This window comes from Schistocerca gregaria, chromosome 4 (assembly GCF_023897955.1).
Source record: "Schistocerca gregaria isolate iqSchGreg1 chromosome 4, iqSchGreg1.2, whole genome shotgun sequence".
Classification (NCBI taxonomy): domain Eukaryota; kingdom Metazoa; phylum Arthropoda; class Insecta; order Orthoptera; family Acrididae; genus Schistocerca; species Schistocerca gregaria.
The window spans coordinates 198,837,330-198,854,506 of NC_064923.1; the positions used below are offsets into that span (position 1 = coordinate 198,837,330).

The 17,177-nt window shown below is 36.1% G+C and overlaps 1 protein-coding gene and 1 long non-coding RNA gene across 3 annotated transcripts in view; one reads left to right on the plus strand and one right to left on the minus strand.

The window, feature by feature from the left end:
• The window catches only part of LOC126268141 (small G protein signaling modulator 3 homolog), a 183,668-nt gene extending 174,965 nt beyond the window's left edge, over nt 1-8,703 (plus strand). Inside the window, exon 16 of the mRNA XM_049973672.1 lies at nt 690-8,703. Within this exon, the coding sequence (XP_049829629.1) occupies nt 690-882 (193 nt within the window). The 3' untranslated portion in view covers nt 883-8,703. The remainder of the gene's footprint in view (nt 1-689) is intronic.
• Nucleotides 1-17,177, minus strand: part of LOC126268146 (uncharacterized) — a 69,117-nt gene that overhangs the window by 41,505 nt on the left and 10,435 nt on the right. The window contains exons 2-3 of one of the 2 annotated variants that reach the window (XR_007549101.1): nt 15,014-15,191; nt 2,315-2,389 (exon numbers count right to left, since the gene is read on the minus strand). This is a non-coding gene — a long non-coding RNA (uncharacterized LOC126268146). Of the gene's footprint in view, nt 1-2,314; nt 2,390-15,013; nt 15,192-17,177 lie in introns of those variants that run through there. The other variant, XR_007549102.1, reaches the window with a different exon arrangement.

The following is a 17,177-nucleotide window of genomic DNA, read 5'->3' on the forward strand; positions in this document are numbered from 1 at the left end:
GTGGTGTTTGATGGGCCCCATGGTTACTTCACAACATCATGTTACTGCCAAGGGTTATATGACTATTTGGCTCATTAGATCCATCCCATGGTTCAATATTTGTTTCCCAATGGTTACACTATCAGGGTCCTTGTTCACTCAGCTTGCAACGTCCAGGACTGGTTTTGTAAGCACGAGGATGAATTATTACATCTCTTGTGGCCAACAATGTCATCAGACCTCAATATTATTGAGTCTTTATGGTCTACTTCGGAGAGAAGCATATGTGTTACTGCCCACCCATCATCGTTATGTGAAGTTGTCACTATTTTGCAGGAAGAATTTTGTAAGATTCCCTTGTAAACCTCACAGGACCTGTATCCATCCATTCCAAGGTCACTGTAAGCTGTTTCAGATGCTAATGAGTTCCCTACATTTTATTAGGCAAGGTAATGTGTCGTATTTGTGGTGTTTCCATATTTTTGTCCAATCCCTGTACTTAAGTGATATAAAGAATGACAGCTTGAAAGCAAATAAAACCTCTGTGCTGCTATTAAATGTCTGCATAACACATCAAGTAGGTGGAAGTGAGTGCTTGACTTCCCTTATTTATGTGTACTGAAGAGGTCTGTATCCTTTTTTAAGTTTGTTGTGAACTTCGTGTTAGAGTTGGTGTGTGAATATATTAAAATGTGTCAATAAATTTTCAGGTATCATCCTTGGAGTTTCATCTACAGTCCTGGATGGGTGCAGATCAAATGTGAATTGCGTGTTCTTTCACAGTTTGCATTTAATTTAAATCCTGATTGGGAAATTCCAGCCAAAAAAGAACAATCTCAACCTCTTAAAGATGGTGTACGTGATATGTTAGTGAAACATCATTTGTTCAGTTGGGACCTCTAGGACACGGACTGTTTGTTTAATTGGAACAGTTCCAGTTCAAAAATGTTAAAACTTTAGGTGATTCTGTACAGGGACTCAGTGCAATCGAGTGATTACTTTTTGTTTCAGAAAGATGAGTGAGTGTGCTTGTCGAATATGAGAGAACCGTAAAAGAAAGATTTTAACATTGTATTGTTACATATTTATTGAAAGTTGTTCAAAATATAATTCAAAATGTTACCCTTAGTTAAAAATAAGTTTTACCATATTTAAAGTGAAAAATTAATTACAATATTGCAATTGAAGAAGCGATTTCAGTAGTTTTGTGGAGAAAATTAAGGGAGAAATGAGTTAACCATAAAAGTACAGAATGGTCTAAAGAGGGTACTGAGGCAGCTCTGAGTTGCTTACAAATCTTTCCATACAGACATATTGACTAATAAAATATGATTTTTGTGTTTAAAATATTAAATTAATCTACTTGACAGACAATCTGTATAAAACTATTGTCATTTAAAAGTTTGTGAAACAGTCTGTAATTGTTTGTTACAACTGTGTACTAATTGTATTTAATTTAGTCAAGTGTTTTGTTGCTTATCTGGATCTGAAGAGATGACCATCAACTTTTTATAAGTTATCCAGTAAAATACTGCTTTCCAGTTCACTTTATTTTTAATCAATAAGATGTCATCTGCATGTTGTGCTAAAACGACAAGTATTGGTGCTGTTGGGTTACTGCCAGTTTAATAAGTCAGAAGTGTGATCAAAAAATGTATTGGGTGGTTCATTTGATTGGGCTGACAGTAATTTAGAGGTCAGTTTTAGGATTCTAACACTTTACCGTGAATTCGATCAGATTCTTTGGGTTTTCAAGCCAACTTCTTTGTTGTTAGTGGATGGTAAAGTTGTTAGAAATCAAAATGTCGTGAATGACTTTGATTTGTTACAAATTAAGAAAGCTTTCCCTGTAGAATTACCACAATATTTGTCACAAAAATGAACATATGTGTTTCTTACTGATCTATAGTATTTTTTCCTCAAAAAATGAAAATTATTACTGTAACATTGCTATGTGTACTGAATGATACCCTTGGAATTCAGTGTCATTAGCTTCAGTCCGCAATGAGTGGGAAAGCAGTGTGCTGACCCCATACCCCTCCATAATGTACCTAAATGACACCATATGGCAGAGGATGATACAGTGGCTGGCATGGTCATCTAGGCCTGATTGTAGCATTATTTTTTATCTTAGAAAGCACGTATTAAGTATTCCACCTCTAATGAACCCACTGTCAGAAAAAAATGAAATTATATTTTTCTTAGATTTGATTCATTGCTGTGCGTAAAAACAATTTCCAATGTACAAATCTGTTCCTTTCAATTTCATGCAGATACAGAAGTCCCTGTGAAGTTCCATTCACTGATGTAAAAATATATAACAACTACTACTCACCGAGAAACTGAACTGTTAGAAAGGATATAGTAAGAAGCCTGGAATAAAGTCATTCCAGATGCAGTGCCATGTCATCTGCAAAATAAATAAAAACTTGCCTATTTTCTAAGTGTCTTGCCAGGTTTTCTCCTAAACATTGAGGAAGAAGACCTGTGCAAAATAGTTGAAATATCACTACTGTCTAACTGTCTTGCACTGTCTTGGTTAAGAAGACCTGTCGAGATAGTTGATGTGTCAACACATATTTTAATTAGTTTGTAGTATGATATTACACTGTACATCAGATGACTGACACTGACAACTTTTTTTTTCCATTTATATCCAGGGGAAGAAAGTATAGAGTTTAAGGAACTCTGTCAGCTGGTACACAAAATAATGAAGCTATCTGCTTGGTTATCAAACTCTGCCATCCTTACTCAGAGTTTTCATTATCATTTTGTGGAGTTTTAAGATTTTTTGGAATATTGTAGCATTCTAATCAACAGCAATTTCAGAATATCATAATTAAATTTTAAAGTCATTGTTTTTATTATCTTTTGGGAAACAATAAGAATGGGCCATGTAATTCTGTAGGATGTTACTAATGTTAACTTTACTGTGGCACACTTTGTATTATTTTTCAAACAACCTCTGCAATTTTTGTATAAATGTAAATATTGGCACTGTTACTTGTCTGTAAGACTGAGTGTTGCTTTGGAATAATTAATGTCAACCAAATAAGAAAATGTAATTTTACTTAATAGAATGAAAGAAATCAGATACATTGCATTGTTTACTGTAATGTATTTCTACTGCTGAACAGCTTCTGAAATCCAAATTATGACAGGGTTCCATGTTATCTGTGAGTATGTTGCAAAACTGATTCATTGTTATTGTGATAAAGAACACTGTGAATGCTTTTATGTAAAATTGTAGTGATATGACAGTGTCAAAAGTCTGCTGTGACTACAAGACATAGGACCAATACCTTCAGCTGCTAAACCAGAAATTCATTATTTTATTGTTGTTTTACTTTTAGTAGAGTCTATTAATTATTCAGTATTAAGAACTTTTCATTTTATGATATGCATTTGTATACAATTTTAGTGTGTATTTATAGTTTTAGTGAGTTCCATCTAACAAAGTTATGAAAGTACGTTAAAAAGTTGCTTTGACCATTTATATCTACTGGTAATTTTCCATAGTAATCTTTTTAAGTAGAAAAGGTTATATAACTGAATTCATCTCGAAGTTTTTTTCATTTATTTGAACATATTTAGTATGAATGCCTTTCGTAGTTAATTAAACTGGAATTAAAATGAAATACCAGTTATATAAGGGCTTAATATTATTAAAAAATTGATTCTCCAAGATAATTGGGACAAGAAATAAATATTGTCAGTGATGGTACTGCAGGGACTAAATGTAGGTGTGCAAACTGTTCAGAAAATCACAGTGCAGAGCAGTGATTGCATTGTTGTTGTTGTGGTCTTCAGTCCAAAGACTGGTTTGATGCAACTGTCTACGCTGCTGTATCCTGTGCAAGACTCTTCATCTCCAAGCAGCTACTGCAACTTACATCCTTCTGAATCTGCTTACTATATTCATCTCTTGGTCTCCCTCTATGATTTTTACACTCCACGCTGCCCTCCACTACCAAATTGGTGATCCCTTGATGCCTCAGAACATGTCCTACCATCCGATCCCTTCTTCTAGTCAAGTTGTGCCACAAATTCCTCTTCTCCTCAATTCTATTCCGTACCTCCTCATTAGTTATGTGATGTACCCATCTAATCTTGAGGATTCTTCTATGGGACCACATTTCAAAAGCTTCTATTCTCTTATTGCCTAAACTATTTATCGTCCATGTTTCACTTCCACACTTGGCTTCACTCCATACAAATACTTGCAGAAAAGACTTCGTAACACTTAAATCTATACACGATGTTAACAAATTTCTGTTCTTCAATAACGCTTTCCTTGCGATGGACAGTCTTCATTTTTTATCCTCTATATTTTGACCGTCATCTGTTGTCTTGCTGTCCAAATAGCAACTGCTTTAAGTGTCTCATTTCCTAATCTAATTCTCTCAGAATCATCTTAAAGTTATTCCTTCTCTCTCTCTCTCTCTCTCTCTCTCTCTCTCTCTCTCTCTCTCTCTCTCTCTCTCTTTCTCTTTGCTCAATATACAGATTGAATATTGAATAACATCAGGGATAGGGTACAACCCTGTCTCACACCTCCACCTGGTTTCTGTACAAATTGTAAATAGCCTTTCTCTCCCTGTATTTTACCCATCACTTTTAGAATTTTAAAGAGAGTATTCCACTCAAAACAGTCATCATCTTTCTGTAAGTCTACAGATGCTATAAATGTAGGTTTGCCTTTCCTTAACCTATGTTCTGTGAGAAGTGTTAGGGTCAGTACTGCCTTGCATGTTCCAACATTTCTACAGAATCCAAACTGATCTTCCCCAAGGTTGGCTTCTACAGTTTTACCATCCTTCTGTAAAGAATTCATGTTAGTATTTTGCAACCATGACTTGTCAAACTGACAGGTTAGTTATTTTCACATCAGTAAGCTTTTTTTTTTTGAATCGGCATTATTACATCCTTCTTGAAATATGAGGGAATTCTCCTGTCTCATACATCTTGCTCACCAGATGTAAAAATTTAGTCATGGCTGGCTCTCCCAAGGCTATCAGTAGTTCTAACAGAATGCTTTATACTCCTGGGGCCTTGTTTTGACTTAGGCCTTTAGTGCTCTGTCAAATTCTTCACGCAGTATCATATCTCCCATCTCATCTTTATGTACGTTCTCTTCCATTTCCATACTATTGTCCTGAAGTAACCTCCCTTGTACAGATCCTCTATATATTCCTTCCACATTTATGCTTTCCCTTCTTTGCTTAGAAATGGTTTTCCATCTGAGCTCTTGATATTTAACAGGTGGTTCTCTTTTCTCCAAAGGTCTCTTTACTAAATCCTTACATTTGGCTCCTAGCCATTCCTGCTTAGCCATTTTGCACTTCCTGTCAATCTCTTTTTTTAGACGTTTGTATTCTCTTTCGTCTGCTTCATTGACTGCATTTTTATATTTTCTCTTTTCATCAGTTAAATTCAATATTTCTTATTTTACCCAAGGATTTCTACTTGCCCTCGTCTTTTTACCTTCTGCTGCCTTCACTATTTCCTCTCTCAAAGCTACCCATTCTTTTTCTACTGTTTCCTTTCCCCTGTTCTTGTCAATTGTTCCCTAATGCTACTCTGAAACTCTACAACCTCTGATTCTTTCAGTTCATCCAGGTCACTGCTCATAACCAATAAACTGTGGTCAGTGTCCACATCTGCCCCAGAATTGTTTTACAATTTAAAATATGGGTCCAAAATCTCTGTCTTACTATTATGTAATCAATTTGAAACCTTTCGGTGTGTCGAGGTCTCTTCCATGTATACGCCCTTCTTTCATCATTCTGAAACCAGGCCTTAGCTATGGTTAAATTACGCTCTGTGCAAAATTCTAGCAGGTGACTTCCTCTTCATTCCTTTCCCTCAGTCCATATTCATGTACTTTTTTTTTTCTTCTCCTTCATTTTCCTACTGTCGAATTCCAGTCCCCAATGACTGTTAAGTTTTTGTCTCCCTTAACTATCTGAATAATCTTAATCTTTTATCTCATAGTACATGTCTTCACTCTTCATTATCTACAGAGCTAGTTGATATATAAACATGCACTACTGTGGTGGGTGTAAGCTTTGTGCCTATCTTGGCTGTGATGAGGTGTTCACTATGCTGTTCAAAGTAGCCTACCTGTTTCCCTACTTTTTTATTCCTTATTAAACCTACCCCTGCATTACCTCAGTTTGTTTTTGTATTTATAACCCTGTATTCACGTGATTAGATGTCCTGTTCCTCATGTCACCAAACTTCACTAACTACAACTACATCTAAATTGAACATATCCATTTCCCTTTTTAAATTTTCTAACCTTCTTACCCGAGTAAGGGATCTGGGGTTCCACGCTCCGATCCGTAGAATGCCAGTTTTGTTTCTCCTGATCCGAATAGGGGGGTATTTAACCTCCAGAATATTTTACTCAAGGTGATGCCATTATTTAACCATAGCATAGAGCTGCATGCCCTTGGGAAACATTATGGCCGTAGTTTCCCCCTGCTTTCAGCCATTTGCAGTACCAGCACAGGAAGGTTGTTTTGGTTGATGTTACAAGGCCAGGTCAATCAATCATTCAGACTGTTGTCCCTGCAACTACTGACAAGGCTGCTGCATCTCTTCAGGAACCACTTGTTTGTCTGGCCTCTCAACAGATACCCCTCCGTTATGGTTGCGCCAGAGGTACGGCTACTTGTATCACTGATGCACACAATCATCCCCACCAATGGCAAGGTCCGTGGTTCGTGAAGCGGTGATTGCATTATCTGTGTCAAACAGATGTGTTTCTAACATTCTGGATCATCTAGTACAAAAATTAATGCTTAAGGTTTATCCAGAAAGTTTGGTAGGCTTGTGTTGTACAATATTTTGTAATTGTTGTGTAGTGAAATGTTTTAAGTTATATGTATTTGTAACAGTCTGTCAAGTGTTTATAATATATACTCTGGAAATTGTGCTGCTAATTTACACTGCCTTCAATTGAATTACAACTTAACTCTGAAATGTGTGATGTTGTCATCACTAGCTCTGGAGCTTGAGCATGCTAGTCTTATGTACAGAAAAATAATAAAAAAGGAGAACATATCCATGGCCATTATTCTCTGAAACTTAATATACAGCTGATTGCAAGGATATACTCAGCAAGGCAGAGTGAAGGAAGCTCAAAACCCTCTTCCCCAAAGAAAAAAGAATCTTTGTAAACTGAACTTACATTTTTTTCCTGCAAAGCACACATATTTATCATTCTGTATGGTTTGAAAAAAGGCAGAAGATGTAATGAGTATTGATTAGTTGCATGTGTACCAGAGCCACATGTGGCAAAATCTCAAAACTGTTTCATTGTTCAAAGGAAAACATAAGTTAACCACCCACTCTTGCCTCGACCTTGAGTACACTCTTGCCTGAGCGACAGAAAAATACAAAAACCTGTTACACAACAGACAAGTTGTTTCAGAATAACCACTATGCCTAATTATAGATTACCCTGTTGTGAACTGCTGTTATTTTCTGATTCATGAAGTATAAAATGATATAAAACAAAAAGTATAAAACTTCATCAATTACAACAATGTGTTGGAAAGTCCAAAATCTAATGATTGTGTACCAGGACTACAAATATTAAATAAGTGTTCACTAAATCACACTGAGTTATCCAAAATAATGCATTTGTTGTCCAAAATCAGCTGTATAAAGAAGTATATATAAGGAAAGTTTATTGAGCTGGTAACACATGAAAGAAACTGTTTCGTAATGCGTGAGGAATAAGTAACTAATGCTCGACACCATGAAAATGTCAAGAAGTAAAAAATGCTATTGTAGATACGCTCCTAGACTGATGCATGAAGACCTTGCAGATTTGACAATGAACAGTGGTAACCCTCAAAAAAATTGTGCTTGTATGCTTTTGTGATTTAAATTGAAGAGTTGGAAGTTTAACTTAGATCATCATTTGTTGTACTGTGCATGAGTGAAATTTGTGTTATAGTATGTGAAGGAAACCAAACTTGGAAAGTAACAGAGTAAATTGAATAACCAGATAACATGAGTTCCTACTATAATGAAAGTCTTGTTTGTAGAGGTGTTACACGGGTAACTTTGTAAATAAAAAGCATCCATTCCAAAAAAATTGAGTGAAATTTATTAGACATATTTGTTTTCACTTGGTAATAGCACAAAATACATCTGATAGCTAAAGATTTAATAACAATAAATGTACAGGTAGAATCTGAGCTGAATGAAGCAAAGTGATGAATCATACAGAATGTACAACCAACACATTGAATAATATGTATTGGCCCTGAAATGATATGTAATGTATTTTGTGATTAACTGCTCCCATTGCAATTTTCTAAATATTTGTTCTACTGTTTAATAATCTCTAAAATAGTGAATGTGAATTTGAAGATACAGAAAGAGAATGGATCACAGAAATGCTTACATTAAAAGTACCAATAAATATATTTTTGATTTACTAATCTTAGTAACAACTTGTATGTTCAATGAACATTATTCACAAATTGTACAAAAGTTGCAGCTTTAATTTGTAATTTTGTCCAGTGTTTGTTTTTAAATTTGAAGCATCTGATCTCAGATTTTCATAAGTACATATGTGATGTTTGTTAATGCAGCGTTTAATTAATTCCACATCTTGATGCTGCTATGTACAAAGATTTAGAATATGTCTAACAATATTTTTTCCGATGTGATAACAGATTTCAAATAAAATTATTGCTTCTTGTATGTGTTGTTTAGCTTCTTTCCAGAAGAAATAGCAGAGCAGTGACTATATTCTAATAACTATGTGTGTGAGAATGTATGTACTATTGTTGGAAAAAGTGCTAGTGCTCAAAAGCTTGTGTGAGTGTTTTTCTGATATGTGTTACAGTGCTCCACACATTGATCTGCTGTAGGTGAGTGGTTGCATTTCCCTTATTTTACGTATTGCTGCACCCAGGAATTTCCATTATTATTATAAATTCCACAAAGAATAATTTGGCCTTATGTTTACATGTTGACATTTTTGATTTGTAATACAGTAGCCCCATAAACTTACCAGAATTGGTTTAATTTCATCTAAAGTCAACTAGTGTTCATTAATACTGTAGGTAGCAATGTTATAGTTTAATCTTCTGCTTCTATATAACTTAGTGTAAGTATTGTGTGACAGTATCATAAACTCCAATATATGTGGAATCATGCTCTTTGTTTAATACTGTCCCATTCTTCTACATTACGTGATTTTGAATTTGAATAAGACACGCATAAAGAGATGAATAAGGAAACAAGTAAACTGAACATTTTGGCTGGGGGAAAGGACTACGGAGCTGGTGTAGTGCAGGAGGATATTATGAGATGTGAAAAGGAGAAATGGTAAAGACAGGTGGAGTAAAAGGACTCTTGGAGATTGAGGCCAAAAACATTGTAGTAATGAAGGTTATCCTGTGTCAAGCACTTACTGCATGTACAGTACAATAAAGGAAGGGCAGATCTACATGCCACAGGTGTGAAGAAGCCATTGATATGTTTTCCATGATGATTAGAAGTATAAACTAGTTGGCCATTGGCAACTGTTTGACAGAGGTCCTTCATTTGTGTGGACAGTCTGTCATAAAATGGTGTGTAGTCATTGGAGCAAAGCTGACAGACAATATCATGACTTTCTCACTGAGTAAGAAATGTTAGTCATAGGACTGCAGTTGGATTTGGCAGGAAGCTCTATGGAACAGTGTGACGGAAATGGCCTTGATTTGATAGTCTCGTCCTCGGTAGCACCAATCTCGATCACTTTGAAGCTGAGAGTTTAAATGAGTGTGGAATGATGTAAACAGGTGACATCAACACACACTTTTTATACCTATAAAAGTTCCTCTATTAATTGGTTTTTTTTCTGAAAATTGTTAGTGCAGCTATTCAGAATCAGCACCCACAATTACATAAGCACATTCCAGTGGTGAAGCTTATTTTTCTCTCAAGGCACCAAAAAAAAAAAAAAAAAAAAAAAAAAAAAAAAACAAAAAAAAAAAAAAAAACACTTTCACATTTACATAATAATCATCATTATGTGCAACACTAATCCACATTGATGACAATAACATTTCACTGTACTCATTAATCACAGCACGCGCATTCATATAAACAAGAGAATTCACATTACATAAAATTTGAAATGACTCAGGTCCTCAAACATTAATGTGAATGAGTCTTGTGGTTGCTGGTGTACAAAATGAACATATTTTTGGTGTAAGTCAATACTGAGAGTGCACTTGATATTGGCTTACTCGTCAACACTCAAACTGCGAACTGATTACTTCACGACTAAGATAGTCTTATAAAGATTGGCTTAGGAACAAACTGTTGTTTTGCAGAGTAAATAATGCTTTGAAATTTGGCTAGGTTGTAATTTACTGTTTCAGATGAACTATCAGAACTAATGTGACTCTTGAATGACAGAAAGTGTCACTAGCAGAAATTTGGAAAAATACATGGAATTATTGTCTTTATGCAATGTGAATTACCTTGTTTATATGAATGTGTGCCATATTGCAAAGTGGAGCAAATTACACAAAATTATTAATTAGTTAATCAGTTAATGCCATCTGTCATTTTGTACAGGAAAATTAATGTAACAGAAGTATGTAGTCAAAATTTGGACTCTCAACAGTGCTTTTGACAAAATCTGCATTTGAAAATGGGGCTTCTTTAGATCTTCAAGTTTCAGTTATAAACTAACAATTATGTTTTACACAATTTAAAATATGTTACTGGAAAATGAGAATGCTTAACTTTGAATCATGTAGGTCACTTTTCCCAACTATCTTGATTAGCTCATAGGTTTTTGCATATAGTGACCTTTCATGTGACCTTTAATTAACTGTAACTTCTAGTTAGCAGTGTCCTAATGAGAACTAATTACACAAATGGAATCAGAACAGCCAAGAACAACCTAAATTACAAATTCTAGTGAAATCTAGTCCGAATAAGAACTTGAGATTTTCATGTAGGTATTACATGCCAACAGGTAAATGTATTGAAAATAAGACAACATGAGGTAAAAAAGTGTTTTTGGTTGTTTATGAAGAAATAAAAACCTGAAATATGGGAAGAATCCACCTGCTGTCACAACAGGTCTTCCATGACAATATGATCCATATGACTGAGATTGGGCACAGGAATGTTCTAGAGAAGATAATGATATTTCAGAAATTTTGTGTGTGGTAGAGTAGCGCTTTGGGACAAGTAAGAAGAGTCGTGGAGAAAAAGTTCATTTCACAGCATGACAAGAGAAGGTGAAGTCCTCATGGGGAACATAGAGTTGCTCCAGTCCAGGATGGTGCCAATTGTGAATGACAAAGAAGGTTTGAAAAATGCTCAGAGTATTTGAGGGCAATACAGGAGATGTAATTCAAGCAATTTGTGGAGAATAATGTTGTCTGAAAGCCCTGACAAGACAGTCAGCATACTGAGAGAAGGATTTATTGTCACTGCATATGTGCTCTACACTGGTATATGACCAGTTTGTGTGAGAGGGACAGTCAGGTGTGGAATGAGTGTCAGTTGTCCGAATAGTGCTATAGTTGGTAACTGGTTAATACATGTGAAGAGAGATGGTTGTGGAGCTATCAGTGATGTGGATGGTGATGTGCAAGCAGAGGTGAGGATCACAAACATCCTACAGTGATGGTATCAACAAACTGATCTTTCATTAGGAGAAATGTGTTCATTACCAGGGTGACTGTTGAGAAACAAACATGTAGGCACGGAGGATAAATATGTTGAATGGTAATAAAGTTTGTTTTATTTAAAAATATTTACGAGTTTTCACATAATATTTAGAAGTGTTGCTTTTCAGCACTCCCTCATATTTTCCCATTTTACTAGGTAAAAGGACGCAGTTTTTTCATCAGCTGCATGTTAAGAGAAGTAATGTTTAGCGAGACCACAATCATTTTGTACATCGATGGAGAGTGAGCTAGCATTTGATGGTAAAAAACAAGCCAGTGCTAAAGGGACTGAGATTGAAGAGAGTCAATGAAGAAATGGTTTTGTATCTGATGCAGGGCTGTAGGCTGTCAGTAACTGTGATGAAGGTGTTAATCCACAAGGACATAGATCCTTTTCATTGGAGATGCAGTAAGCAGCCATAATGCAGTGACCTAGGTAGCTGGACTTGTGGATATTGGGAAGCATATCCAAAATAGGATCTCAGAGGGGTACGAGTAAGGAGGGAGTAATAGAGAGCAAGATTTACTGAGAGAAGAGGAAACAGCAGTAATCTTCACATCAGATAACCATGCCATTTGTTGATTAGTATGGGAGAAAAAGACAAGTGCTTTATTGGGCATAGAGTATCTTTCAAATTTGGGTTGGGGGCAGAAAATGGAATGTGGTTCATTGTGATTCCATATTGGGAATGGTACACTCCTCTTTGACCGCGGTATCGGCTACCTCATTTCTATGGATACCCAAAAGTCCCACTACCCCGCAGAATGAGATCTCCTTTCTTTGTCTTCCAGGATGGTGTCGTGTATGTTCTGGACAGTTCATCTGCTGGCTACATACACTGTTGAGCAAAAACAGTATGACCACATGTTTAATAGCGTGTTGGTCAACTTTTCAAACACAGTACAGCAGCGATTTGTGGAGTGAGAATAGGGATGTGAAAAAAAGTGCATTTAAAAGAAACACAGATGACAGCCACTGAGTCAAGGATTTCTAAGTGAACTAATAAAATAACTGAGTTAGATGAGAGAGGAATCTGAACTGGACAAAATGCTTAGAAATATTTATAAATGTCAAAGACATTACTAATGAGCAAAAGGGTGGCTGAAAGGTATTCTGGAATAAATTAGAGAAACATTTTTAGACAAGTGAAGGAAAATGAAGGCAAGTGACAATGGTTGAGTGGGCAATCACTTGGGAAGAAAGTGGTTGAGGCTTAGATTTTCGGTGGTTTTCCCAAACTGCTTAGGACAAATGCTTGCACTCTGTCTCTGATAATCTCATAATCGATGGGACTTCAAACCCCAACCTTCACCCTAGGAGTGGTGGTGTACAGAACTGTGTCCCAACTGATAGCTTAGGGTGAGACTGTAAGAAGGGAGATGAACAGAATGGAACAATGGCAAATCGAAGAGCAGCAGTATGACAACTCTCTAATTGTAGCAAGCAAGAAGAAAGTATTTGTCATGAAAGTGATATGTAACATAGTCTTATACAAAAATATTCAAAGAAAGGTACAAGACCAGTATAGCTCTAGTGCCTACCAGATCCCTTTACCATAGGATCCAGAAAACACACCAGTTTTTTCTATGTGGAAAAGTGTGATAATTTAGAGTGGATCCCTTTTGATAGGACAAACCGCATTGTGTAATATTAGACCCAGAGAAATCTGTTCGCTGAAATCAACTCATTACCGCCTAGCATCTTTCTCCTGTTTTTCATAAGAATGTGTAATGGTCAAAACTCATAATAACTGATTGTTGCATTGAGTCAGTGGAATTATTATTATACATTACCAAGCTGTGGAGTATTATATGAACTCTAAATTCTTTCTCACTGTTTATTATACTCTAATGAATAAATATAGTTGACAGTTGGAAGGACTAGTAGTAGACTGTCATGTTTTGCATTTAATTTGTGAAGGGTATATTAATGTAACACATCTGTGGCTGAGGAAAGGACTTGTGGTGTATTGTAATGACTAAAGTACTTCAGGAGGAGGTCTTGAGAATGACCACTGACTTGCTGAAATGGGTTTTATCACCACCTTGTCTTTCCATGATTGCAGTTCCTGTGGAACCTGCTCCCATATAGCACAGGGACAGGCCTTGAATGAAAAAAACCGTTATTGCACATGGCCTTGAACAATAATGTGTGCCTCAAAACCATTAGCTCTTCCAGTATCGGGTTCAAACAGTTCATTGTACTTATTACACAAGGCTGAAATATTACTGCGAGAAACTGATTTGTAACACAATGTCTCATATGCACAGATTGAACAAATGTAAACTAAAGATGTTTGCACTGCTTCTTGAACAGAGTACATGAAATGAAACACATTTTGTGATGTCACGAAAAGATGTTGGCTAACAGCACAAGCTAAATTCTGGTATTTCATGTTTGGTATATGCAGAAGAAACAGAATTTGGCTTCTGTAGCCCTGGGCTACCAAGCCTTTCATGTGTCTTTATTGCTGAGGGGAAGAGATGCACCTGTATCTAACTGAAACTCTATTGTACTGGGTGAGAAGTCTAGTTTTCTGTCTGTGGACTACAATGAAGTGGAAAAGTCCATCTGAGTGGGCACCGTTCGTATTTGTACAGACTCGAAGACATGTAGAGCGCTATGCTGTAGCCTCATGTTAGATTGACCTTGCAATTGTAATACTATAAAGATATTGTCTTTGTATAACCTTGCTTGCCACACTGGAAATATTTTGAATTACAATAAGGACAACCCTGTCTATCAGCCCCAGAAACACACTGAGGAGAGGACTTCCTTGCATTATTCTGAAGTACACTATGTGCACTACAAGACTGAAAAGATTTACCTTTACCTTTAGAGTTAATCTGAGCCATGTTTTTATGCACTTTAAATTGAGTGCCTTGTGTACTGTTAACAAGAGAAATGATGGAGCTTCAAAAGCAACTTCTTTTGTGTCCACAATACTTTGCGATTCAACAACAGATAAACTGTTTGCAGATATGGGTCTGGTAGTTGTAGAATAGCAGTGTGAATGTGTGCATGTGACACATTTTGTATGATTGCATCTCATAACATCATTGTAACTTAGACCATAAGATTGCTTGAACCTGCAACATCTAGTTAGCACTTTTAGTTCATCAGTCCACTGTTTTAAAGATTGTTTAGGTTGCTTCTTAAGATGAAAGAATTTAAATCTCACTGCAGCTCCATGAATCTGTGCATCAAAACGTTCATCGAGCTTACAAACAAGGTCATCTTCAGGACCAGAGTCGGGACACAACTTGAGGCACAGGTAGTGCACTTTGACTTATACAATTGACAGAAAAAAAAGCAATGTGTGCCATACCTTCAATGTTGTAAGCTGCGAAGTGGGATTCCAGTTGTAAGCGATATTCAGGCCAGTCCTCTTGTTTACTGTCAAACTGGTTAAACTTGGGAGCAGTGAGCAGTTACACAGATGCTTGTTGTGACAGCAACATGGACATCTATTGGACACTGAGCCACAATTGTTCAGTCTGCTCCACCTGAAAATGGAGACACTCTGTGTTATACAGAAATAGGCAGTGAGAAGTCAAGGTACTGAAGAAACGTACACACTTCAGTGTCACATTATGTACCAGATGAAAAACTTTGAAGAAACATAGACATTACTATTGCGGTGTATTTTAGCACCTAAAGTACTTCAAGAGGAGTTTGAGCAGATACTACAACTCCCACAGACATTATTAGTAATTTATTAAAAATTTAACATGGTAAATACTTAAATTTGGTTACAAATAGTGTCCTACTTCAAGAGGAGTTTGAGCAGATGCTACAACTCCCACAGACATTATTAGTAATTTATTAAAAATTTAACATGGTAAATACTTAAATTTGGTTACAAATAGTGTCCATAAAGATGACATGTAATTGATATGTACTATGTATAATAAGAACATCAACATCAACAAAAGCAAAATGAGGATAATGGAATGTAGTCGAATTAGATCAGGTGATGCTGACGGAATTAGATTAGGAAATGAAACACTTAAAGTAGTAGAAGAGTTCTGCTACTTGGACAACATGGTCAAAATATAGAGGACATAAAATGTAGACTGGCCATCGCAGGGAAAGTATTTCTGAAGAAGGAAAATTTGTTAGCATCAAGTACAGATTTAAGTGTTAGGAAGTCTTTTCTGTAAGTATTTGTATGGAGTGTAGCCATGTATGGAAGCGAAACATGGGCGATAAATAGTTCAGACAATAAGAGAATAGAAGCTTTTGAAATGTGGTGCTGCAGAAGAATGCTCAAGATCAAATGGGTAGATCACATAACTAATGAGGAGGTACTGAATAGAATTGAGGAGAAGAGGAATTTGTGGCACAACTTGACTATAAGAAGAGATTGGTTGGTAGAACATGTTCTGAGGCATCAAGGGATCACCAATTTAGTATTGGAGGGCTGGGTGAAGGGTAAAAATCATAGAGGGAGACCAAAAGATGAATACACTAAGCAGATTTGGAAGGGTGTAGGTTGCAGTAGATACTTGGAGATGATGAAGCTTGCACAGGATAGAGTAGCATGGAGAGCTGCATCAAACCAGTCTCTGGCCTGAAGACCACAACATCAACAACATATATATTTACAAAAAAGGGCTTGAGATGGACAAAATCTAAGTTCAATAGGGAATAAAAGTTCCAAAAACCAACTCAGGCTCTGACTAGATTTCCTAAACCAATTGAACACACTAACTGCAAACAACTGGCTTACTTCAATCAAGTTAGCAACATGTCTCTGATCAAGAAGAGTAACATACATGGGAATATTTGAGATGAGGGTGGGTGGGGATTTCCGAAAGAATTCTTCCATGTGGTGAGAAGCAAGGAAGTTGGTTCTGCAATGCATACATGGTGTAAGTCTAGTTTCATTTGTGCCAAAAATGGGTAGGGTCGTGATTCTAATTTTGTCTATGCACCATGATGCATGCTGTATTTTGGGTGTTGCAGAAACAAGAGCAAAAGTCATCTAGAACGACTGAAAAATGCAAAATGTGCTCTATCAATGACCCCAAAAGAAACCTGGATGATGCCTTATGTTTGCCATTGTACCAAGAAGCCAATCTGCCTCAAACACTCTAAAAAATGCAGCAAGAAGGAAACTAGAAACCTAAAAATTAATTACATAATTCTTATTTTTTGGAATGTTTCATGGGGGTTTCTTATGTCTTTATTATGACATGTGTAATATGCGATAATAATATAACAAAAAGTAAAATTTGGAGTGTGGGATACATGAATTTTTATAGCAGTAATGTTGTTATAATATTATGTTCCTTTTGTGCCTTTTTCTGTTAAGTGTGTCCGTTTCATAAAAATAAACTTTAAAATTTATTTGAAAATATTTTTGTGTGGTATTAATGTAACCTTTTATGTAAAAAACTGAATTGTTTCACTGAAATTGCTGAACACAATTTTTTATAGCTGTTTGAATATCAGTGTGTCAGACCACACCTGGAACAGAGTTGACAAAA